This window comes from Mustela nigripes, chromosome 4, assembly GCF_022355385.1.
Source record: "Mustela nigripes isolate SB6536 chromosome 4, MUSNIG.SB6536, whole genome shotgun sequence".
NCBI lineage: Eukaryota > Metazoa > Chordata > Mammalia > Carnivora > Mustelidae > Mustela > Mustela nigripes.
Window position 1 is genome coordinate 50,685,224 of NC_081560.1, and position 26,491 is coordinate 50,711,714.

Here is a 26,491-nt window from a genome sequence, read left to right on the forward strand (position 1 = left end):
TTTTTTTTTTAATTCAGCTAGATTCAGTTTAGATGATCCCAGTTTTGTTGGCAACATCCAAAGCTTCATAGTCAGGAGCCAGTTGAACATATGCCACCTTCTTTCCCTGGGGTCTGATCAGGGTTTTGCCCTTAGTCATGTCAACGTCAAAGAGCTTCACAGCCTGCTTGATTGGGTGCTTGTTGGCCTTGATATCCACAGTGAACATAAGTATGTTGTCTTCTGTTTTTTTCATGGCTGACTTGGTAATCAGGGGAACTTGATGATGGCATAGTGGTAAAGCTCGTTTCTCCTGGGGTGCACTCTTTTGAAGATATTTGGGCTGTCAAAAAGTAGATGACATGTGGAGTTGCCTGAGTGGCTCAGTCAGGTGTCTGGGTTCAAGTCCTATGTCAGGCTTCCTGCTTAGCAGGGAGTCTGCTTCTCCCTCTCTCTCCCCCTCTCAAATGAATAAATAAAATCTTAAAAAAAAAAAAAAAAGATGTATTTCAGCACTGCTTTCTTGGCCTTCAAAGCCTTTGCTTTGACTTTGGGAGGGACAGGGGCTTCCTTCTTTCCTTTGTGAAAAGATAGGTTCTACTTTACAATATGATTTCCTTTTTCTAGAGTCTGTACAGTTCTTGATTGGCAAACTGAAATGTCAAGGACTATCCTCTAGAGAACACAGAGCTCGTTACTTTATTCCAACATCTATTTTCTAAAAGGCTTTTGCTGCCTGTTTAGCACCATTCATTCATTATTCAGTGATTACTGAGCATGTCCTCTGTTGGGAAAGCACTAAAGTATAAATTAGATACAATTCAGGGGCTGATCTGTTCCCATGGATTTTTTGGTTTTGTTTTTTTGGACACTGACTGATTCTTGTCTCCTGCAGAAATGCCAGATAATGCAGCAGCTCTGCTGGGTGCTTGCTGTAAACTCCAGATTATTCCTTCGCTGTGTCACTTGGTAAGGAACCTTTCAGTGGGGATGGGCACTAACAACTGATAAAACACCTTTAGGATTTTTCATCTACAGTAGCCCCTCAAAATGGGTTAAACCAAGTGTTATTACTAACCTGACTTTTTTTTATATACCATCCACATCACACCAGACATCCTACCCTATAGGAAGACTGAGGCTGAGAGAAAAGCATTTGTACAAAGATCTTGCTTGCAGAGCTCTCTCATTAGATTCTAAATCTCAAGCTTTTCCCACTGTTTGGAGACCGAATTTTGGCTAAGGTTTGGTTGCAACTTTGCAGGGAAGGGGCCTGACACCCTGTTAGTTGCAATGGCAGTGCTAGGGCTAGACTGATTTGATTCAGCTCTATGTTCTAAAGAAATTTCATGGCAAGAGCAAGAGTTAGGTGATGATGACCATAACCCTAGCAAGTCAAGATTAAGCTTTTCCTTTTTAAATTACAAACGGGGTCATTAATAGAAGGAGCCATGAGGCGTCCAGATGGGCAGATGTTGTTCAGCCTGGGGCAGGGTAGCTGAGCACACCTGGCTGGGTTAATTACCAATAGCCCAGACCAATTTGCTCTGTAGGCTCAAAAGAGCAAAGCTCAGAGCTCTGCTCCCAGATCTAGGAAGCAGGCATCAAGATTAAATGCCTGGCCAGGATCTTGAAATTTGTTACCCATCCACTAATACCACTAATACTAGTGCCTTAGGTATTTCTGTGTAGAGCAAAGACCTCTGAATAAGGAGCAGTTTGGAACCTATTCACAAATGAAAGTTGTTTCTACCCACCAGAGGAATGCTGGGTTCTTATACTTTCTTTGACCACTAAAACTGAACTACTTGGAAACATGCCAGCATGTATGTTCTGGAGCCAGCTGTGGGTCAAGTCTGGTGGTATAGTTGGGATATAGAGACAATAAGTACCATTACCTGTGTGTGGTCATTAGGATGACAGTAGGTGAGTGCTTAGCATTTCCCAGATTACCCTTAGTAAGATTTACAAAATTACCAAAATATCGCAAGAACACATTAGCTAATTCCCTTTCCCAACGAACTCACACTTGTCATCTTCCTTGCAGTCAGCATTAGATTTGATCTTCGTGTTCCTTCCAAGTTCTTCTTTGTTGGTCCTAGAGTAGCCAGGAGGACACCTTTGGAGTTCCAGGATAACTGGTATTCTACACTGACACAAAACAACCCACCCATAGAGTCGTTTGCTTTTCCAGGGCTGCTTAACATAGACAAAGAAAACATTTTCCTTTAAACAATTTCCTGGGCATCTTCACATAATCTGCCCTAGATAGGCTCCTGCCTCCTGAAGGAATTTGGGTGTCAAATGTACCTGCATCCCTATGTTCTCTTGTCTGGTGGCCAGAGTAACTTCGAGAGCCTTTCAGAAAAACTTATAGAATAGCATCAGGTAGAATCATCAGTGGAGGCTGTTAATTTTGCCCCACCACCCTTTGCGTGACTATAAGTGCCTGTGGGCACGTGGGGCTGGCAGCTGTTCAGAGAAGGAACCTGGATGCTGCCCAGACTGCAGACACACAGTCTGCTGTGGGCCGCCTGTGCTAGTGGAGCTCATTCTTTAATTACTGGGATGTGATTCTTCTACCAGATAGCAGGCCTAATCCACTTTCTAAAGCAAAACTGAGAGTTTCTGATCTTGGCCAAAGGCTGGTAGAAAGCCTGTGGTAACACTGTGTGAGTGGTAGTTGGTAAATCTACATGGTGTAGACCCATAAGGTTAAGTATTTTTATAGTCAAGTGACTGCTGCCCTTCAGGGCAAGCTTTTAGTAAGGTTAGCATTGCTTTGGACATTTTTGGAAATCTTTTGGATTCCCTTCAGATTCAGTTGAAATTCATACATACTTTATAATTACTGACAATTAAAAAAAAATAAGTAAACCTATAAAGATTAGCCAATTTGATTTTTACCAGGCATTCAAAACCAGATGAGATTAATGTAGAGAGTACAACTGAAAAAAAAAAAAGTGTCACAAAATTTCAAATGTTCTGAAAACTTGCAATTAGTGTAGCATCTGAAGTGGCCTCTCTGAAGAGCTAACATTCATTCAACACATTGAGGGCCCTGGGCTCCTAAAAAGCTTAGGTTTTAGAAAACAGAATAAACAGTTACTGTCAAGAGGACAGTTTCAGAAATACAGTAGGGTAATAGTGGCTGGGATATGGGGGTAGAAGGGAGAGTAGGAAAGACCTTTCTGAAGAGGCACTGCAGAAGACAATGAGAGATGAGAAAAAGGGTTTACATGGAACTCTAGAGGGAGTGTCCCAGGTAGGAATAGCAAGGGCAAAGGTTCTTTAGGCAGGAAGCATTACTAAACAGTGGTACCTACCCTTTTGAGGAGATCAAGCAACTATTTAAGAAATAAAAAGAAAAATCAAACCATACATACTGTTTCTATGGGAAAGTTACATTCTGAAGTTTCTCATCTCCTGAAGTTAAGGGATCGAGAAGGTAAAATTCAGAATGGAGATTCAGTCAGAACTCCAGGCAAATTGGAAAAATCAGATGTAAGGTCCTGGACTGGGAGAAATAGCTCTTGTTACATCTTAAGGGTTTTTCTGCACCACTTGGGGAATTTAAAGAACAATAACAATTTAATTTTTCCCCATAATCATCTAGAAGTACATTATTATTTAGCTATGTGGATTGTCTGTAACATTTTTAAGTGAATTTGCTTAAATGTGTCATTTCAGCTCCGTGCTCTCTCTGATGATGGAATATCTGATCTTGAAAACCCAGACTTGGCTCCTCTGAAGGATATGGAAAGGTTTATGATTGTGCAGCGTTTGTTTGCCTCAGCTGACATGAACCTGGAGAGACTGCAGTCATCTGTTAAAGTTGTCACCCAGAAGGACCCTAACATTTTCCCACTAATTCTTTATATAAGCCTAAATGGACTCTGTGCTTTAAGCAGAGCACATTAATAGCATCATATGTGAATTACAAATATGTATTATCAGCCAAGGCTGGGTATTTTCCAGCATTGTTAAGATACTACTGAGTTTAGCCATTAGGTACTCTATAAACAGTTTTTCATAAAAGGCCTATGCTGGTGACCCTGTGTCTAAATTAGATTCTAGCATCTGAAGAGCTAGAGGATGGTTGAGAATTCTAAGCCAGTGTACAGATTTTTTTCACAGAAAAAATGGGTCCATTTATTTCTTTCTGCTATACAAAAACAGCTGAATATGACACTTTGATCCAAAAATTAATTTTAAGTCGTGAATGCTATAGGAAGACAATTAATAGAAGAGTCTGTGTTATAGATGTGTTGATTGACAAATGAACTGTAAATGCCATTATAGTACATATACTCTGCTAAACAAAATTACACTATTCTAGTAGCAGGACCCCCTTCCTTAGGGGTCTAGCTATAGACATTTTTGTATGCATTTTTTTTTTTTTTTTGTATTGCATTTTTTTTTGTATGCTATGTCTAGAACAATGCTGATTTCTCATGCATTCTCGATTTTTAATTTATAAAATACTATATACTGTATCAAAGGGAACTGTGTATATTTTACATTCTGTTTGAAATTCTTCTATAAATAACTTGGAGTGTTTCTCTAGTGCCTCTGATTCCATTGCCACCAACTACTGGGGACCTGAAACCACTTTTCCTTAGCAAAAAGTAGCTAAGACTTCCTCTTAGAATTAGTCTTACCTTAGGAGCAGGGAGGATAGAAGTAGCAGTTGTTGAAAGATAAATGTGTTACTCAGCACATTTTTTTTTAACCTCAACATCGTCTATTTCTCTTTTCTGCTCTTCAGATTTTAATGAGCATTAACATGGAAGAAATGAAACAAAATAACCCTTTCATCACCTCAAAAATAAGACTAAATCTTATGGAAATACTTCCAATACATGAAAAAAAAGGAGAGTTGTACACTGTGTGGCAACAACAGAAAAAGCACCTTATAACTAACTGGAAAGGAATCTGCCAAAGTGAATAGTTGTGCTACAACAGTGGCACTATACATGCCTTTTTGTCTTTCTGAAATAAGTTTTATAAACAAAAAAATTGATGGCAGATTTTCTAAGAACCTACTTGTGTAAACATATAGCTACACATGTATCACAAGGCAGTGGGAAGCTCCTTTAAGAGTCTAAAAGAAACTGGACTGTGATTCCTTTGAGGAGAGGATTTAGAAGTTGGGACAAGAGGCTGGGGTGTTACCCTTCTATTCCTGATATAATTTTGTATATATTAACCTCTTAAAAAAGCAACCAACCAAAGCCAAGCCAAACCAAAAAAATCCAAAAGCAACAGAAACTAAAAGATCAGCTTCAGGCAGAAAGAAAAAAGGCCATCCCAGCACATGCCAAAAAGTTTGAGTTACATCAAATAAACAACTAAGGCATTTGGCCATTTCTACAACTATCAGCTAGTTACCCTGTTGGACTGTGTCTTAAAAATTTGGAATTAAGGGTGCCCTCTGCTCAGGTCATGATCCCAGGGTCTTGGGATCGAGCCCCTCATCAGGCTCCCTACTCAGCAGGAAGCCTGCTTCTCCCTCTGCCACTCCCCCTGCTTGTGTTCCCTCTCTCACTGTGTCTTTCTCTAACAAATAAATAAAATCTTTTTTAAAAATTTGCAATTAAAAAGGATGTAGCCATATGCTGCTACAGGTCTCCCCAGCCTCCCAGTTACTGCCACGCCTTAGCAGACCGCACTGTGACATGGTGGGCAAAGTAGTGCTGGGCATGCTCGAGTGGGCTTCCAAAAGGCTCTTCTAAGTAACTAGTATCTTCATCACTACATACAATGAACTAGTATCCTTATCACCACATACAATTAATTGTAAATGTACATTTACATTTGTAAGCAAATTCTGGTAGACCAGATACCTAGAAAACAGAGTATTTTCCAGAACAACAGAAGTGGAAAGCCACCTTCACTCAAATGTTTCCATGACCACTCGTCTTTTGCCAAGTGGATGCAGGAAGAGGCAAGAAGCACTTCTGTTAGGGTCCCTCAGGTGTCCATGATCTAATAATCCCTAGAACCTGGAATTGTGAACATGTGAACATGTTACCTTATGTACCAAGAAGGGACTTTACAGATGTTCTACAGGTGACAGATCCTGAGACAGAGATTATCCTGGATTATCTGGGTGGGTCCTTAGAGGGCAGAAGAGTCAGAGACCTGGCCAAAGAAAATGTAGGAAAGATGAGGCACAGGAAAGATTTAGTGCTGTTGCTGACTCTGAGACAGAGAGAGGTCATTTCAAGAACAAGAGACATGTGACAGTCAGTAAGAAAGGGGGGACCTCAGTTCTACAGTAGCATGGAACTGCAATCTGCCGCCAACGTGCAAGAGCCTGAAAGAAGGTTCTCTCTCCAGCATTGAGAGCCAGAGCAGGCCCTGGGAAAGGTCTCAATTTCAGTTAGGTGGGACCTGCGTTGCATTTTCAACCTGCAGATCTGAGTTTGTATTTAAAGCTGTGAAGTTGGGACACCTGGGTGGCTCAGTTGGTTAAGCATCTGCCTTTGCCTCAGGTCATGATCCCAGGGTCCTGGGATTGAATGTCTGTATTCAGCTCCCTGCTCAGTGGTGAGCCTGCTTCTCTCTCTGCCTGCTGCCTCCCCTGCTTGTGCTTTTTTTTCTCTCTCTCTCTCTCACAAATAAATAAAATCCTTAAATTTAAAAAAAAGCTACAAAGTTTGTGGCAGTTTTTTACTGTAGTGAGAGAAAATGGACAGTACAAGATGAAAGCGAATAATCTAAAACTGATTCTTTGGGAGACATGAGAAGTACACTAGACTAGCAATTTCTGAAGTACTGGGCATGGAATCCCAGAAACTTAGCTTGAGAAAGAGTTGCAAGAATACCTTTTCTGGACATCGGCTTCCCGCACTCACCCACAGTCATGCCTCCATCTCTTGGCCAGCCTGGTGGGTGGCCTCCCTTTTCTACTGCAGGCCTCAGGACTGAGCTGTGCCACAGCGGGTGCTGTATCTCCCACCAGGGCTTTTCCTGCTTGGCTAACTTGTCCTAGCATCTCATGTCATCTAAGCATAGATGCCTTTTCTTGATCCTGTATTTTAATCTTCCCTGTCTCTGCCATTTTTTCCTTGAGCATGTCACCTTTGAAAGCCACCAAATGGCTTGGGCTGGGATAGAGGAAACAACAGTTAGGGCTTCCTTGTTAAAGAAGAGAAGCAGGTGAAAAATTTATATATTTATTTTGGTGGGAAAAACTACATGTTATTACACGCTTTTTGCAAAGATTACTAGCATTTAAAAAGAAATTACAAAAGCTAATCTGATATCCTCTGTATTTATCATCTCTAAACCTCAGTTCTACCTATAAATGAAACACTATATTTTTGCAATATTAAATATTTATTTTTATATGTACAAAAATATTTTACTTGGAATATTTACTTGGAATTTACAATCTCACATGTTGAACATTTCAATAATTTTTGTTTTGGACAACATAGGAAATATGTGAAAAGAGAAATTTATAGGGACAGTTTCTGAAAAATCAATAATTGTACTGCAAGAAAATTTTATTTATACAAGGGCAGCAGTAATGTTTCTTTTATACAGGAACTAGTAATACAATTACTTGGAAAGCAATAGCAAATTTTATTTTTAAACTTTTTCATCAGGAAGTTAACTTTAGCAGCTTGTTCAGCTTTTATTTTTAGATTGCTAACAAGCATTTTGCCCTCCATTAAAAAAGAAAAGTTCTACAATTATTTCAAAGATTAGAGGTTAAAAAGAGCATGCATTTGTTTCAAAATAAAGATATACCAAACTGAAATGGAAAAAAAAAATCCCCAAAGCAAGGTTTTCACATCAAATCCTCACCATGGGCTCTAAAATAACTCAACATGCAGAAAACTATACTTGCTGCCGAACCCTAAGTGTTCATTCTTCCCCAGCAAAACCCAAGATCCCACTTCTTTAAAAATCAATGTTACCAAAGAAAGAGGACTCGGCAGTTCTTTTAAAAGAACACATAGCCAAAAGGAATATTGATCTTACACTTAAATTATAGTGGAGACGAGCAATTCCTCAAATCTGGTTCTACCTGAAAAGGTGAAGGCATTCCTCATTTGGACCATATTTACCAGAACAAGCTTTGTCTTCAAAGCAGTGTTGCTATACTATTGCCTCTCTTTTTTCAGAATAAGATGAAGACCACGTATTTTAACTGGTGATGACTTCTGCTTAAAAGGTGGTAATTTATAGCTGAGGAGTTTTGAATGCTCTGCTTTTTTTCCACTTCCTCTAAGCTGCTTGGCCACCTTGACTGATATGAGGAAAAACTAATTTCAGGTATGGCCTGTCATATTTGTATGTTTCTACCCCCTGCTGTTGCTGAAGTGCAACAAAGACATCTAGTTCCAACTTTTAAAATAAGACCTTTTGGCTTCTGCTTTGTGGCAACAACAGTACTATTCCGTGGGACTCAGGCAGGTTTACAAGCACTAATTCATTTACTTTCCCAAATAGGAAGTGGCATTTATGCTCATTGTAGACGTGTTCATTTGGTTTGTGCTAGTAATTAGTAAAAACTGGTAGGGGGGAAAAAAGGGAATGAACTGTCACTTCTGGTTAACTTTGGTGTGTGGAAGCAAGTCAGATTTATCATAGCACTGCATTATCAGCCAATAGCCATGAAGCCATTAGAAAGAGAAAGCAACTAAGATGTCTTCATGTTTAATTCAAGGTCCACTAATTGGAGGTAACAATAATTCTCCCTACAAAGAAACAGATGCCTTTTAAACTTAATACTATGGGTTAAACAATAAGGCTGCAATGATAAATTTCAGGCATAAGAATTAAGGTAGGGCAACTTTAAAGGCCAAAGATCAGAATGTCTTGGATGTCAGAATACTGAATTGCTTATATTTTATTTGATTTGTGAGTAACAAGAATTTGTTAAAGGTTTGGACTGAGAGTGGAATTCTAAACTCAAAAGGACCTCCTGACCAAGGCCACAAGAGAGCAGAACAGACCCTCCTTGGAGCTGTTTTAAAACTGGAGGTAGGATTCTGGAATAGTATGTACCATTCATTATGCTACCTCTGAAAGAGATACATTTTAAATAAACTAAAAGATAAAAAACATCAATATAAGTGAATACATGTAATAAATAGATTAAGTAGCCTAATAAGGATTTTCCAGCCTAGCATTTATCACATCAAAGTTACAAATTACTTCTTGTAATTTAAGGTGAAGACAAATATTAAGCTAGCCTCATTTAACTGATGGAATATTAAAAGTAAAGGAAAATATAAATTTTATCAAAGGTCGCACAGTCAGAATTAGGATCTCAGCTAGTAGAAGCACGCCATCTCTATTTTTAATAAAAGAGATTGTTTTAAAGAAAGTAGTGCAGGGGCGCCTGGGTGGCTCAGTGGGTTAAAGTCTCTGCCTTTGGCTCAGGTCGTGATCCCAGGGTCCTGGGATGGAGCCCCACGTCGGGCTCTCTGCTCTCTGCTCGGCGAGGAGCCTGCTTCCCTTCTTCTCTCTCTGCATGCCTCTCTGCCTACTTGTGTCTACTACTACTGTCTGTCCAATGGATAAATAAAATCTTTAAAAAAAAAAAAAGAAAGTAGTGCAATGTACTGCAGAAGTGGTACCAACCAGGCTTCAAAATTCTTACCTTAGAAATGAGATAGCATTCCTTCACTTTTTAGGGTATTAAAATTCATTTTTGATTCTGTGCACTAAATTATTCCAGGAACACAAAAAGTAACATAATGAATTAAGGGACATATTTAGAAAATGAATAAAATTTGAAGCTAACAAAAATGTAATTTAAAAATAATCTTACCTTAAGGAATTACAGAATTGTTATCTTCTTCAGATATACAGTGTATACTCAAAAAATGATGCTGCTGATTATTAGTTGACTGTTCTTAGAAGTCTGTGAATATTCACTTGCACTATATACAATAATCCCATTATTTAAAATACTGAATCTTGCTCAAGAACTTAAAATACATTACAGATGTTATTACATGAATTGTCACAGCAAATCCACTGGAACAACAGGAGGACAGTTACCAGAATCTCTAAGCCTGAACCATATCACAAATTCACTTGAAAGTTTAATTAAGTATTTCCCACGACATTGCCATCTAGAACTCTGTCCTTTTTGCTTAAAGAAATTGTTATAATTTTCTGAGCTAAATTTTGTATTTTTCAGAAAGATTAGTATCTGCCTCAAAACTGGAGCCTTATAAAACAACGTGAAAAAAGTTTCAGACTGTCTAAGAATTTGGGAGTAAACATTTAAGAAGACTAGCTATAATTACATGGGTGAACCTATTTAGTTTTATTATTCATGTACTTTGGGAAAATTTTACATATTATACATATGGCTGTATATATAATATATATATATGGTGACTCAGGCATTTAAAAAAATGACCTATATATGTACATAAAAGTTCAGGATTTCTTTTTCCATATTTAGTATAAAGATTCATTACTACAAAATTATTGGCTCCCTAGCCTGTGATTTCTGGAAAATGGAGTGTTGTTTCAGAAGTCATAAAAGTACAATATTAAGTAGACCACTATTTTGACCAATTTTCAAAACTTTTACAGTTAACATTTATCAGTTCAAAATAATCGTACCTAACTCCATGGCTATCTATCTTGAAAATCAACTCCAATCACCAGATTATGACACTTATTGTTCTGCCCAGCAATAAATACCAATCTAATGAATTTTTAAAGCAAATATCATCTTTTATTGTCATTGGGATGTATGGCCAAAGCAGTTAGTATCTGGCCATAATCTATAATGCTACACTATTGTATTTTATTGCTAATTTGCATTCTTTCCTAAGTTTATGTTAATAACCAATTTGCTCTTTTCAAGAAAACTTGTCCTCATAAGCTATTATAAGTAAATTTGCTAGATTCTAGAATCTAGGGCTCAGGCTACTATTGCTGTAGTCATACTGTGTTTATAATAGGATTTCTATTTTAGAAAGCTATGTTCAGCAATTGTATAGCTAAGAATTGGGAAAAGTAAAAGTCCTGATGTATTAGATATTTGATAATATCCAAATATCAAACAGAAATTAAGACTGCATAATCAAGACGTGGCTGGAATAAAAGTAAAACTAGTTGTAGTGCATCACATATATTCCACTAGTTATAAGGGGTCTAGAGTATATTAACTAGTCATGAATACCATTCATAACAGAAATAATCCTTTTAAGTATAGACTATTTTCTAAATAATATGCATTTTAAATCATATGATAAAGCTAAAAATATATATGATGTAAAAATCATCTCCATCATGTCACGATAGTTGAAATATTTTGTGGGTAAACTTCTTGTGCTGCTACAATGATACCAAAGCTGCTCAAAGAGGCTCCGTGCAACAGCATGAAGGCACAGCACAGAAGACAAAACATTTCCTGAGAACTTGGAAACAAAATTTCTCTTAAAATTTTCAGTGTTGAAACACTAAATCATAAGACATTACCTCAACACTGTGCTTTGATTCAGGTTGCTTTGAGAAGCTGAGAATTTGAAGTAAATATATGTGGTTTAAAAGTTACCAAAGTTATTAAAAGGGTGTGATCCATTTTACCACTAATTCCCTATCCCAGGACTAAGAACATGATCTGTGTTCTGGATATGTAACACTAGAATAAAAAAAATACCTATACATTTCCAATCTTAACAATACAGCAACTTGGCTGTTCTGTTTCATTGTGAAGATGATTTAAAGCAATGTGTGCATAACTGCTTATTGCCATGTACTTTCTCCCCCTTCTAAGCCCTCCTGGCTGGTGTTCTGTCACGGCTTTGTTGAGGAGAAAACAAATTCAATAGCCAGGAGCCAGATGCCTACCATGGACAAAGATGACCACAAGCACCTAACCCTGTAGGTGTGAATACTGTCCTTGTGAAAAGCTGGCAGCAATATAAAACACAGCTAACTTAGTTTAATGATGAGCTACATCTCAATATGTTTGAGGAAGAATTTATACCATCCAAGAATCCTAAAGAATCCTATTAACTGAAATGAATTTTAAAAATCTGAATGTTAATGCATCTAAAAGAGAACTGTTTTCCTAATTACTAAACAAAAAAGTGCATTTCCTAAACAAAAAAGTGCATTTCCTAACAGAAATGTAAAAAACTGTATAAAACCTTATTTTATATTATATAATACATACAATGTACATATTATATAATGTATATGTTATATATAGATAAGACAGCTGACAGTTATTTCCAGATCTCATAAGTTGTTCAATGGATCTGGTTCTCAACACGACAGATTTAACAAATATTCTAACAATCACATCACACTTCAAAAAGCACACTGATTCTTCACAAAATCCCCCACTTGCAAACTTGAAGTATCACAGAAATTTGCAAAGGCATGATACATTTGCTGACCATATCCTAATAAAACACTGTTGAAGCTACAGTAGGTTCATTTTCGTCAGTCAATGTCGATATTTTCTACATGTGAAAATAAATCAACTTTATGCATCATTTTGCTGCGTTATGTGTTACAGGATAAGGCACTCTCTTAGCCTACAAGGCCTTGCTTGCTGTGTACACATTCACTTAGCATCAGCCTGTAATGGCAACAAATGAGAGTGCAAAGTATTGCTCTTCACTTTTTCCCTCAAGATGGAAATGAAGGGGGAAAAAAAAACAATATACCTGCTTAAATTAGAATGGATAGCCATATATCTTTGAAATAATGAAACCATGTATTGTTGAGCAGACTTCTAATGTCAGACTTGGAAGGTATAGACATTATAGTTCTGCTTCAACTTTTATTAGGAAAGAAGGCCAATAATTACTATTTTCTCCTAATAAAGAGTGACCTTTCACTAGTTAAATACTGAACTAAATAAAGGACAGCTTTACAAAACTATTTCAAGTATTCATTATCACAGTGAAAATGGGAGACCAATGCGAGAATGAAGGATTTGAAAATTCCTTTGATGAAAAGGCAAGGGTACTAAATCAAAACATATAAAATGCTTCAACGCATTTCTTTATGTGGTATGAATAGAAAGATTACCCATAAAAAGTTAGAAAAATTAAGATAAATTATATATTAGTACACCTTCCCAACCACATTTTATATAAAAATTCAAATAGTGTACTGGTATTACAATCTACACAATAAAAATGCCTGAACTTGGCAGATATCTTCTATCTGTGCATGTATTTTCTCGGTAGAAGGCTTATTTGTTGCAGTCGTTTTTAAAAAGTTTTATTTCCATTATTGAATCATCAGTAAACCCAGCTGATTGGGACCCACTGTGGCTCCATTCTCAGCTTCTCTATGGCAGTTTGTAGTTTCTCAAAGGCTTTGTCTAGATTGTCGTTTACGATGATCAAATCAAAATAGTGGTTGTATGCTCTTTGAATCCGTGCACTTTCGTCCACTGTTTTCTTTAAGTCAGAGTCCTGTCAAAGAGTGTTAAAAGGAAATGTTTCTATCATAATGTGTATATACTTGCTCAAATACCGATTCAAAGTGAACTTAAGAAATAAGCACACTGGGACTTTTATGGTGATTCTGATATTAATGCTCAAAATCTAATCTCTACAGTGTTAAAACAGACATTACCACCTGTTCATATCCCAGTCCTTCCAGCAGTGCAATGTTTGCTTTGTAAGTATTCTGTATCTTCTGTTTCATTGATCTTAGGATAAGATTCCTAATTAAATAACTGCTGACAATGATCTCAGGGTGAAATTTAAGATTATAAAAGAATTATTGCAGGTTTCCATCCCAACTATATCATCCTTTTCAAATGATTTTTTTTTAAACTTAGCATGTATGTGATACACCCCTAGAAAAAGAATCCCAGGATTTTCCCTTCTGTGTGTTTTTGTCTTCCTTCTTCATGGTCCAGGATGCCAGCTGAGGCGGTCAGGACAATGAAACCAAACTGGGGGGAAAGGAGCAGATTATTCTGCTATTTTTGTAATCTTTGAGTTGTACATCTAATCTGCTCAAACACCGATTCAAACACATTTGTTTAACCTGCTTGTGAGGTTCACAGCAATTTTCCCAGCTCTGTGATCATCAATGATTTCAAATATGCCAATGTAACCACGCTTCATCATCACTGTTAGAAACTGGTTAATGACTTTGGAGCTTAGCCTAATAAGAACCTAGCGTTTGCCTCTCCTTTCAGGAGTTAAGTTAATGCTCTTGAGAGCATCTGCCAAGACATTCACGTGCACCATTAGGACGACACAGAAAGACTGCGGAAAGAGCTCAAAAGACTTTTATCTTATGGGCTCTGAGATCATGGAAACCATTTTGCAGTGCCTATTAAGCTCAAAGCCAAATTTGCTGCCTATCTCCAGGAAAGAGAATATTAGAAATGTATTTTGAAGACTAACTACATGCTCCCTATCCCCACCAACACATACACACATATTTCTTTCTTTCTTTAACTGGCACTGTTTATATTTTGTATATTTCTAGTCATTTTGTAAGGAAACAAGTAATAGGTTCTGCGTGAGCAAGTAAAGCTTTTCATTAAATTGCAACTGTTTTGAAATTTCACACTACTTCTACATATTCATCAAATATTTATTGATTGCTATTAAATTGTCTACTATGTTTCATCATCTGTGGATATAACAATGAATAAGACAGACAGAGTGGGTTCCTACCCTCCAGAGGAGGAGACAGACGAAGGGCAAATAAACACAAAAACTTCCAAGATGTAGTGTGTACTATAAAAGAAACCAATCAGAACAAAGAATTTTGAGAATTCTATTTTAGATAGAGTGATTACTGAGTAAATGACATTTAAACCGAGAACTATAGTGTGGGAAAGAATATTCCAGGCAGAGAAAACAGCAATGCAAAATCTGGGAGGGAAATGACCCTGATAGGTTTTAAGATACTGAAAGACCAGAGGGATAGAGGGACTGAGGCCAGTGGTGATACCTTGAGATAAGTACAAACTAGGTTGTGGAGAACTCACATGCAACAGAAACACATCGCTGGCTTGTGATGGAGAAATAGGAGATGGATATGACGGCAGACCGGAAATATATTTTGGTGATAAAGTCATCAAGATTGGCTGATGGGCTGAATGTGAAAAGTGGTGAGTAAATGAATGGTTGAATAAATCAAAATGTAGAAAGAGGGGCACCTGGGTGGCTCAGTGGGTTAAGCCGCTGCCTTCAGCTCGGGTCATGATCTCAGGGTCTTGGGATCGAGTCCCGCCATCGGGCTCTCTGCTCGGTGGGGAGCCTGCTTCCTCCTCTCTCTCTGTCTGCCTGTCTGCCTACTTGTGATCTGTGTCTGTCAAATAAATAAGTAAATCTTTAAAAAAAAATTTTTTTTTTGAAAATGACGACCTATGTAGGTGGGAATGGAGCAGACAGAGAAAAGCTAGATTTTCCTGTTAAGATTTACTTTAGAACTATGAAATGTATAGAATTATACAAAATTAAATTCAAATAAAAAAAGAACAATACTTAAAAATCAAAAGAAAAATGAAACAGACCTGTGTTTCAAGTTAATGGTTTAACCACACAGAAAGGAATTATTTCACTGACTTTAAAATAATACCCAGTGGTATATATCTTAGGAACAATTTTTTAAAAGCCTGAAACTTAAGAGTTTTCAAAAATCATACTGTTGATATCAGTGTTGATACTGTTACTCAGAAGTTATATAGAGTGGGTGAAGTAAGAAATTATTTTAATGTCATCAAGAACCAAGATTTTCAGCATAAGAAAAAAAATACAAACATAGAGTCAAAGAAGTTTAGTAAAATAATGGAAAGTTTAAATTAGAATTATCAAACTGAACAAATGATGTGTACTTTCTTTCTTTCTTTTTTTTTTTTTTTAAATTTTGTTTATTTATTTGACAGAGATCACAAGTAGGCAGAGAGGCAGGCAGAGAGAGAGGACGAAGCAAGCTCCCCGCTGAGCAGAGAGCCCAATGTTGGGCTCGATCCCTGGACCCTGGGATCATGACCCAAGCCGAAGGCAGAAGCTTTAAACCACTGAGCCACCCAGGTGCCCCTGATGTGTGCTTCCTAAAAAAGAAAAATGTATTTCCTATATCTGGCCACCAAAAAGCCTGGAAACAATGAGCAACTAAGTTGAGCACACAACTTCAGCACCTACATTGCCTCTAAATACCATTTTCCACTAAAAGGAACCATGTTTTTTGGATGGCTGGCTCCAGGTCTGGGCTAAGAAATGTATAAGAAAACCAGAAACAGCTTATCTAGCTAGGAAGAAAAGAGTCATCAAAGATTAGTGTGGTTGTGTTAAAAAACACTCAGAAGACAAGCTGAATATTCCCACAAGCTAAACATAAGCCAATTTAAACACCAAAAAGAGTTGTAACTAAATCATCAGAGATGAAGTAGTCCAAGAGACTTTAAAACACAGCAATTTGACTGCATATACATAGTGAGATAAACCTTAAGGACAAAAAACCAAAACCAAACCAAAACAAAACAACCCACCAAAAAACTAGTTCATGGTAATCACACCTGGTAGTGTTGGTGTATTTATTCTCAGACTGTTGTGTGTGTACTGTGGGATAAAGCAAATGAACAATTACATCATATTTTAAGTCTCACATTCCCAGTGTTTTTGAGAACTGGGATACTCAGTACTTAGAATGGAAATAAGGTAATAGAGGTTAACTAAAAACCCTGTAATTTTGAATTTGAATGGGAAATAGCAGTATGAATTCATGAAATGGTTTCCTTCAGAAATACAATAGAAAAACATATCCTGGGGGCGCCTGGGTGGCTCAGTGGGTTAAAGCCTCTGCCTTCGGCTCAGGTCATGATCCCAGGCTCCTGGGATTGAGCCCTGCATGGGGTGGGGGGCGTCTCTGCTCAGCAGGGAGCCTGCTTCCTCCTTTCCCTCTGCCTGCTTCTCTGCCTACGTGTGATCTCTGTCAAATAAATAAATAAAATCTTTAAAAAAAAAAAAAAAAGAAAAACATATCCTAACTCTACCTGAGAGCTAGAAACAAGGATCAATCTTGTGACAACAAGCACCCCTAAGTATTATGGTCCTAAAATACCATTTACTCTAAAAGGAACCAGAGCTTCTTGAAGAAACAGCTCATACCCGGCCTAGAACAGAAAATGTCCAAGAGGAGCCTGGATCATCTGTCATACCAGATAGTAAGGAAGCTGAGACTAAAAGTTCTCAAGGGCCAACTTGCATAAGCTCCTACTGGTCAAAATGGGACAATTTGAGCATCAATAAGAATAACCATAATAGAGTAACCACGTCAAAAACTCACATCAGGTGCTCATAATGAAACTAAAAAACAAAGAAAATGAACCTTATTTGATCACCTGTTGCTTTTAGGGGCTCTCAGAACAAACCCATTATTCTGAAAACTGACCCATCGAAGTATCAGCATATACTCTGACCTTCCTATATGAACTCTACTTCAGAGTAATCAACTAGTTGATAAAGAAAAGTTATTTCTTAGAACTCTAGTTTATAAATTCAGAAAGAATGACAAACTTTTTGTTATCATTTTATAATCCCTAAGAAATATGTGATCCAGGCAAAGATGAATAAAACTTGCCAAAATCATTAGGTAAAAAGCTACTAGAGAACTTTACAGATCAGGCTCACAACATCTGAACCCTCTCATTAATCGTCTCACGAAAAGAGAGCCTTTCATATGCCTCATAATGTAACAAGGCAACATGTATCAGTTATTATTTTGGGGGAAAATAAGTAAACCTATACCTGTTCAAGCTTCTATCAGTTCATAGGGAATAGAGGGAAATGACACCATGGGGACAAAATTGGCAAGATCTAGACTTTGAAGCACTCTATAGGATAACTGACCCAACTTTTTTGTTTTGTTTATTTCGATTACAGCAAAAGCTTGATCTCACAAACCCGAGATCATGAACTAAGCCCAAATCAAGAATTGAATGCTTAACCAACTGAGCCACCCAGGTACCCTAACCCATTTTTTTGAACAACTAAATTAGAAGGTTCCAAGAGAGGAGAGGTGGGGAGAATTTACAGATTAGAACAAGTAAAGGGATGTCTGCTTCCAGCTAAGATGTACTAACAGATACCGGACTAACCCTCCTACCTGACAATGAAAACAGAAAATGTATGGAACAACAGCTTTCAAGACTTTATGCACGAGGCAAAAACATAAGCCAATTTATCTCAGAGACAAATGAAGTGAGCCCTACTTATTAACCACAGCTTATTGTCTTGAAAGACCTTCTAGGCCACAATATACAAGGTAGAGCCCAGAAGGAGCCTATACAACATTCCGAGTTGGGACAGAGCTGAGAGCCCAGAGAGACCAAGGTGGCAAGAGTTCACGGGACAGAATTCCTGAACAGAAAGCAGCATGGAGAGAGAACTTCAGAGACTAGCAAATGGTCCCCTCTTCCAGCATATAGCTGTATACCAATCAGGGCAGTGTACATGTACCTGAGACCACGAAAGAACCACCAGAAAAAAGTGAGAAGTGTTCAGCTGGAGTCAGGAACAGGACCTCTTCTCACCAGGAAGAACAGAAAACCTCGATGCACAGGCCATTTGGAAGAGTCCTCAAATGGTCTTGCCTCAGGAGTGGAGAATAATTGCCCCCAGATTAAGAATTGTTCTGGTCTTACCTAACACATGTTTAAAAGCAATACCTGAAAGGAACAAACTGTTTCTAAACAAGTACATCCTAGAACGAAGCTCACAATGTCTGGCATCCAAAAAAAACATTACTAGGAAGAGAAGCAGAAAATATGGCCAGTGTGGAGAGAAGTCATTCAAGCCAAAACTGATTCAGAACACAAATGTCAGAATTAGTATGTGATGACATGAGAGCACCTATTACAGCTATGTTTCAGATATTCAAAAAGTTAAGTAGAGACACAGAGAAAACTGAAAAAGAAGAAAGAGGATTAACACTATGAGGTTTTAAAAGTCTTTATCTTTTAGAGATAGATAGTGAAGTATTTATGGTTGACATATCAAAGATTTGCTTCATGTTAGGGAGGAAGTGAGAGAGGGCTAAGGGAAATAGAAATGGCCACACAGTATTGCACATAGGTGATGGGGATATGGGAGCTCATTTTTTTCTTCTTTTGTATGTATTCTGAATTTCTAATAATATGAAAAGAGAAAGGCAGAACAAGAGAAAATATAACAGAAACTAAAAGAACTATCTACCAGTAGTAAACCTTATGATGAATATACCTGTTATTGGTCTTGGAGCCCAATTTCCTCACTGGTAAAATCAGAGGTGGATTAATATGCATATTTTAATATTGCTCCCTTTCATTTGTATAGGGGGCATAAACTTGTATGTGTGTGTTTAAGATTTTTATTTATTTATTCAAGAGAGAGAGCGGGAGAGGGAGAGCACTCCCTGCTGAGCAGAGACCCCGATACAGTGCTTGATTTCAGGACCCTAAGAATATGACCTGAGCCAAAGGCAGATGCTTAACCAACTGAGCCACCCAGGCATCCCTAAACTCATGCTTTAAAATAAGGTGAACAATGATTTTTAAGTAAAAGCCATGTGTTCCAAATCCTAGCTACATCTCATGAATGGATTTTTATTCTGCCATGTATCATATGGTATATTTATTTCATAAATATGATTAGAATTAAACATGCCCAAAAGAAAAAAGAAAAAATCTTAGGAGTGAAATAATATTGTTAGCTTGAAAAGAACTGCTCACCGTCAAAAGCTTAGTAGTGATACCAGCATCCACCACTGCCTTGTGCATGGCACGTAATGTCTCTAGTTCTGGAGCAGCAATAAATACAACATAGGGCATGAACTCGGATGTCCTCAGCACTTTCAGGGCCTGTGTAGAAGAAAAATTACAAACCAATTTATATGGAAATGAATTTAAATTATGTTACCCTTTAATTTATAATAAATGCTAACTATTCAAAATCTATCTGCCCTCTCACTAAGGATGAAGGATGTAATTTAATACTTGCCACCTTCTATCCTTTTGGTTCTATACAGAATGTTTCTAAAACCGTGATCCATTAATACCTGCCACCTTCTATCCTTTTGGTTCTATACAGAATGTTTCTAAAACCGTGATCCATTAACCATGTTCTGACCTCAGTCATACTACCCTTTAATCCTCTTGAACAAAGTATTAAACTTAATGATCCAAAAATTATCAAGAATGATGTAAATGCTTTCTATGTTATTTGTACAATTCTGTTAATATTGAAAGAGCAGAAATAATCTAAAAGTTTATTGAGAATGGTTATATAAATTAATCTACATTTGTACTGTGAAACACTATGTAGCAGTTACAAAGAACTAAAAAGCTCTACAAAACTGACATGAAAAGATCTTCAAGAGATCCTGTTTAATGGGAAAAAAGCTAAAGAATCTATATAGAATTTTCCTATTTATGTAAAAAAGAAAAATAGAAAACACATAAAAAATCTAATAAAAACTATATAGGTATATATCTGTATTTAAGGCATACTCAAATGACAAAAATATATATCAAACTATTAATAGTTATCTCTGAGTAGGGAAGTTAAGTTGGATTGAGTGTGGAGGGATGAGAAGGGGTGACCGAGAGAGAAGAAATGGGAAGAAGAGAATGGTGTGTGTGTGTGCGTGTCTGTTGAGAAGGGGTGAGACTTTATTATGTTGCATCTTGTTGAAATTTCCTAACACATGCATTTATATGTTACTTGAGCAAGTAAGTAAATACTAAACTTCTATGAAGTTGTATTGCTATCCAAACCTCTGCCGGTTCATTAATGATCAGAGATTTATTTAACTAGCTGCAGACACATAAACAGGTAATAGAAGGAGATACCCTCACAATCTGAAAATAAAACCAAACAAAAATACACAGGATTAAAATTTTAAAAACAGCTTTGGAATTCGTGCAGCTTACTTGTGGGTTGACATCCAAAATACAAGTTCGTCCAGTTTGGACAACTTCAAGAATAGAATCAATTTTGGTTCCATAGAGATTTCCTTCATATTCCCCATGTTCCAGATATTTTCCAGCTTTGATATCTGCTTCCATCTCAGACCGTGACACAAATTTATATGCCTGACCATCTTTTTCATCTTCCCTTGGTTTTCGTGAAGTAACTAAAATAATGTTGAGAATTTATACAAAGAGAACACAGGGTATTAAAAATGAGACTAAAATGCACAGGGTAGCTTAAGATTTTTCCATTTAGTTTGGGGTTGGCAAATTATGACCTATGGCCAAATCTAGATTACTTCTTACTTTGAAAAACTAAGTACTATTAGACCACAGCAATGGCACATTTGTTTTATCATCCCTGGTTTCATTCATGTTACCATAGTGTAGTAGTTGTGCCACAGACCAGATGGCCCACAAAGCCTAATATTTATTCTGTGGCCCTTGAATTAAAAAGTTTGCTGACTCCTGACCTATAGGAATATTTTAAGAGGTAGTCCCCAATACACAATTTATATCTTAAAAAATATGCTTTATAAAGTCAGTTTTATATTATATTTACATTTACATACAGCAAATATATTTTCATAGACAGTGTCCTAAATTTAAATTCTTAATTATGATGAGTCCTACTAAGTGTGAGGTATATTGTAAGTGAGTATCTTTTCCAGTTGCCACCGCATCCCCCTTAAGGTATATACACTTGAACACTTCCTAATAGAGCACACAACAAGTGAGCAAATTCTATTTTTAGTTGGTATTATCAATCTTCTGAAGCACAGTTTTACCCACCAATTATCTATCCTTCTCCTCACCCTAACACCACACCTTCTTCTGGCCTCCTGCTTACTGATACTCTGAAATGTTAACTATTCTGTTCTGCAGCTTGGTGGTGGATCTAGCCACACTTGATGCTACTATGGTCTATTAACTTCCTCTACTCTAAAGTTTTTTTTTTCGGAGAGAATAACAGTAAACAGAGCAAGTCAAAATTTAGAAGATTGTTTTTGTCTGACAGAGTTCTGAGTACTTCCGAGATATACAGTTCCTTTGCAACTTAGGCTAGCATAGAAATGGAAATTCTCTTTCATACTGTTGCAAAGATGCAGTTAGATACTCCCTTCCAATTTGTTAACACTAGCTTGGAAGAAGGAAAGTAATTTGTATGTGTGTCTGTTATTCTACAGTCTAGCCTTAATCTGATTTTGGCTAGATCTTTATATCTGATCAAATACTTAGACATGCAGAATATCTGATGAAATCATTAGGCATATGCAATTAAGAAGTAATCCAGATCAAGAGTTGACACTATTTTGACTGTATAATAAGTATAGCACATCAAGAAAATTTTTATAAGAACAGAATGAACTTGAAATTCAAGCTCAATAATAAGGGTCTAGTTCATAAATGAGATCATTAGGCACAATAGGACTCCCTTTCTTCTCCTATTGTTCTGTGGCTCAGTCTTTAGGGTGATCATCCCAGACAACTGTGGAGAGCATTTATAAAGTAACTCAAAGACCTGCAAGATGCTATGATGCCTTTTCATATTAAAAAATGTGTAGTATCCAAGGTTTCAGGAATTATTCAGCAAAGGTGGTATGATAAAATGTCTAAGGCAATTTTAAACTTCCCAAATAAATGCATACTAGGACTTGGCTCAATATCTGTGAATATAATTTTGAAAGAGTACAGTTTTTTGGTGAAGGTCTATAGTGAAACCATATATGGGAATGTGCTGCTTGAAAAAATATGTATAAAGCACAAATATTAACTCCATGTTGAGGGAATCTTAATTCTTGGCAAATGTTTTTAGATTACAAGCAAAAAAATTTAGAAGATTTTATTGATCTATTTAGAGAGAGGGAGAGCAAGCATGAATATGAACAGGGGGAGGGGCAGAGGAGAGAGAGAATCTTAAGCAGACTTAAGCAGTGCTGAGGGCAGTGTTCCATGCAAGGCTTGATCCCACAACCAGAGATCATGACCTGAGTGAAATCGAGAGTCAGATGCTTAACAAACTGATAAAACTACCCAGGCCCCCCTAATTTACAAGTGAATTTTAACCATAATCTCATTTTCAAATGAAAACTCAAAACAAAGCAAAACAAAAATCAAAACCTAACAACTATACTGCTACATATTTAAGTCCCTTTCCATTCTTAGTACAGAGAAATTAGAATGGGGTGGCTTTACTACAACTCACTTCTTAGGCTTATATGCTAGGCAAACAATGTGATTTCTTGTAATGTAATCACTATGGCAAAATTCTAAATATTTATAGCTCTTCAAATGGTGAGGAAACAACAAAGTAACATTTTTCTGTTAATTAAACTCAGGATGTCAATGTTAAAAAGCAAACTTGATTCCTAAGGTAGCCTATTCCCCCGGATTAATAATTTTTTTCTATTTTAGGATCATTTAATAATATATAAAGAAAAATCTATTTCTTCTAAGATTTATTTATTTGCGAGTGAAAGAGCAAGAGAGAGCACAAGCAGGGGAGAGAGGCAAAGAGAGAGGGAGAAGCAGGCTCCCCACTGAGCAGGGAGCCAAACTCGGGGCTGGATCCCAGGACCACTGAATGAAGACCCGAGCTGAAGGCAGATGGTTAACCAACTGAGCCACCTAGGCAACCCAAGAAAAATCAATTTAATACAATGCCAGCATTTACAACCTTCCCTATGAGACTTCTTTATCCATACCATCTGACAATATGCAGCACAATACTATATATCAAGAATTAGGCAAACTTGTCACACTTTTGCAGTGTTTCTTTTTTGTGATACATTCTGTGACTTAAAAAAAAAAAAGCTAGATGCTATTTAAATGAGAATGTTTTAAAGAGAAGTAAAACACACCTACATTATATGAAGAAGTGAGAGTTACCCTGATGTATGAGTATACCTAAAATTTCTATATAAAAACTTAAGATTTGAATCCTTACTAAAATATTTATTTACTGTTGAAAGGCAAAACAGCATCTTTCCAGAAATTAATTTGACACCAAGAAATCAAGAAGTTGAAACATCTATATATATTTTTTGATCTAATAATATTATATTTGAGATTTATATATATACACACTTTATCATCTCTTATAACAAACATAACTAAACTATATACATAGGCAATAACACTATACTTATACACTGGAATATTAAGAAGTTATTAATTTTTTTTAGGTTTGCCATGGTAAAATATATATAAAATTGATCATTTTAATTATTTCTAAGTACACAATTCAGTGGCATTAAGTACATTCATACTGCTGTGTAAAATCACTACTATTTCCAAACCTTTTCATCATCTCAAACTGAAATCTGTGTCCATTAACCACTGACTTCCATTAAACACTCTCTCCTAGGCCCTGGTAACCACTACTCCACTTTCTGTCTCTATGAATTTTATTATTCCAGGTATCTCATATAAATGGAATTGTACAATATCTGTCCTTTTGTGTCTAGTTTATTTCATTCAGCATAATGTTTTCAAGGTTCATCCATATTACAGTATGGATAGGAATTTTAATCTTTTTTAAGTTTGAATAATATTCCATTGCCTGTACATATAAGTTAGTTTACCCATTTATGCACTGATGGACATTTGAATGATTTCTATCTTTTTGTCTATTGTAAATAATGCTATGAATATTCATGTACAAATATCTCAGTCTCTGCTTTTAATTCTTTTAGGTATATACCTATAAATTGAATTACTAGATCATATGCAATGCTTTGTTTATTTTTTGGAGGACCTGTTGTACCGTTTTCTACAGAAGTATATACCATTTTACATTCCCATCAGTAATATACAAGTGTTCTAATATCGCTACATCTTTGCCAGTACTTGTTATTATCTATTTTTTTTTTAATGCATAATACCATCTCCTAATGGGTATGAAGTGGTATACCACTGCAGTTTTGATTTGCAAGTCCCTAATGATTAGTGATGTTCAGCATCCTTTCATGTGCTTATCGGCCATTGTAGATAGTCTTTGGAGAAATGTCTATTCAAGTTCTTTGCTCATTTCTGAATCGGGTTGCTTGTTTTATTGTTGTTGTAGGGTTAATATTTACATAAAAACATATAATGACAATAACTTGTGAGGAAAAAGTTCATATTACAATATTCATTCATTTATTCATCAAATATGTCTTGGGTATATCCTATGTGCCAGACCCTATTCTAGATTCTGAGTCTACAGAAGTACAAAAGACAGAGCAGCTCTCTGTTCTCGTGGGACATACTCTTAAATGTAGAGATGGGTGAATAGTCAAAAAATAAGAATTTAAGTGCTAAAACATAACCACTAGGTACTGGGGAGGCTACTTTAGTAATGTCCTATGAGAAAGTGATATCTGAATGAGAAGAAAAATTTAAGAATCTGAAGATCTGGGAGGCAGAGTGTTTCATGCTGAGGGACCGACAAGAACAAAGGGTGTGAATGATAAGTTTGAGGAATGTGAAGAAAAGAAAGACCAGTGTGTTAAGTAGGAGAAAAAGTATGGAAATTTTTATATGAATAATATGGTCATAATTCCATAATTAGAAGTTATTTTAACTGTGTTCATTGTATTAATAAATAGAACACTGAATAAGGTGTATTTTCTTTTTTCCTTTTTGCAATCTCATGGTATCCCTCAAGTCCCAAGTAGAAGCTAAAATGCCAAGGATTTATAGCTTCCTCTTTCAGAGTTTACTAAAAAGTGGCCAACTTGGTCCTAGGAACATCTGTCCACCTATCTTTATCTTATTATATATAATCAGAAAGGAGTCGCTGAGGTTATGAATTGTAGGTTCAGGGCACAATGCTTTATTTTCTTCTCCTTTATCCCATGGTAAAATGATTCTCCCTGATGAATTCTGAAAACCCATGATGACATACTGTAACAGTGGGGTGATTTGTACTCTCACTGTTTGACAAAGCAAGAATGAGTTTCCTGTGGGATATGTGTGTGTGAGAGTGTGTGTCTGTGTTTGTGTATTCAAAAGATAGAGTGGATGAACTGTACTGAAGGTATCCTGCACAGAAAGACAGAATGAAGCATAGAGAATGAAGCAAAGGAGAACATTAAGTATGGGCTCGGCATTAGTCTCAAGAGGACAGCCGGAGATCATACTATCCTGGGCAGGAAATGGCAAAGTATGGAAGTCTCCAAAGAACCTACCAAGAGGCCTTAATGAAGAGACAGTATTTGGCCATTTGTGACAAAAAGAACTCTCATCTCCACAAGGCAAAATTTTACATGACAGCCTTTGGTCCCCACTTCTTCCTGTCCTGACCCTGAAAACCAGAAGTAGCAGAGCAGGATGTGAAGGCAGAGTAATAAAACAAACTATACTGTTCACCTCAGAATATAGGTTTCAAGCCAAGGATCAGAAATGAGCTGTGAGGAAGGGAGAAACAGTGAATTGGATATAACACTGAAGTTTTGAACTGGAGTAGCCTTTTTTTAAACACCCCAAAATAGGGTTTTATTTAAGAAAAATGACACAGTTCTTATACATGAAAGTGACTACAAAGTTATGGAATCTTCTAAGGGAAGGAGGGAAAGTAGAGAGAAAGAAAATGTGACAGAG

At 36.7% G+C, this 26,491-nt stretch overlaps 2 protein-coding genes and 1 pseudogene across 7 annotated transcripts in view; 1 reads left to right on the top strand and 2 right to left on the bottom strand.

Annotated features, from left to right (window-relative positions):
• GSDME (gasdermin E) overlaps window positions 1-4,539 on the top strand; it is a 72,503-nt gene extending 67,964 nt beyond the window's left edge. For both annotated transcript variants that reach the window (XM_059395676.1, XM_059395677.1), the window contains 2 exons: window positions 875-948; window positions 3,670-4,539. In XM_059395676.1, coding sequence (XP_059251659.1) covers window positions 875-948; window positions 3,670-3,900 — 305 coding nt within the window. In that variant the 3' untranslated portion in view covers window positions 3,901-4,539. The remainder of the gene's footprint in view (window positions 1-874; window positions 949-3,669) is intronic.
• A 7,626-nt stretch (window positions 4,540-12,165) lies between these two features.
• Window positions 12,166-26,491, bottom strand: part of PALS2 (protein associated with LIN7 2, MAGUK p55 family member) — a 109,429-nt gene continuing 95,103 nt past the window's right edge. For all 5 annotated transcript variants that reach the window (XM_059395682.1, XM_059395678.1, XM_059395679.1 and 2 more), the window contains 3 exons: window positions 20,870-21,072; window positions 19,670-19,798; window positions 12,166-13,403 (listed from right to left, as the gene is read on the bottom strand). In XM_059395682.1, coding sequence (XP_059251665.1) covers window positions 13,227-13,403; window positions 19,670-19,798; window positions 20,870-21,072 — 509 coding nt within the window. In that variant the 3' untranslated portion in view covers window positions 12,166-13,226. The remainder of the gene's footprint in view (window positions 13,404-19,669; window positions 19,799-20,869; window positions 21,073-26,491) is intronic.
• On the bottom strand, window positions 13,793-14,192 carry LOC132015012 (small ribosomal subunit protein uS8-like; annotated as a pseudogene).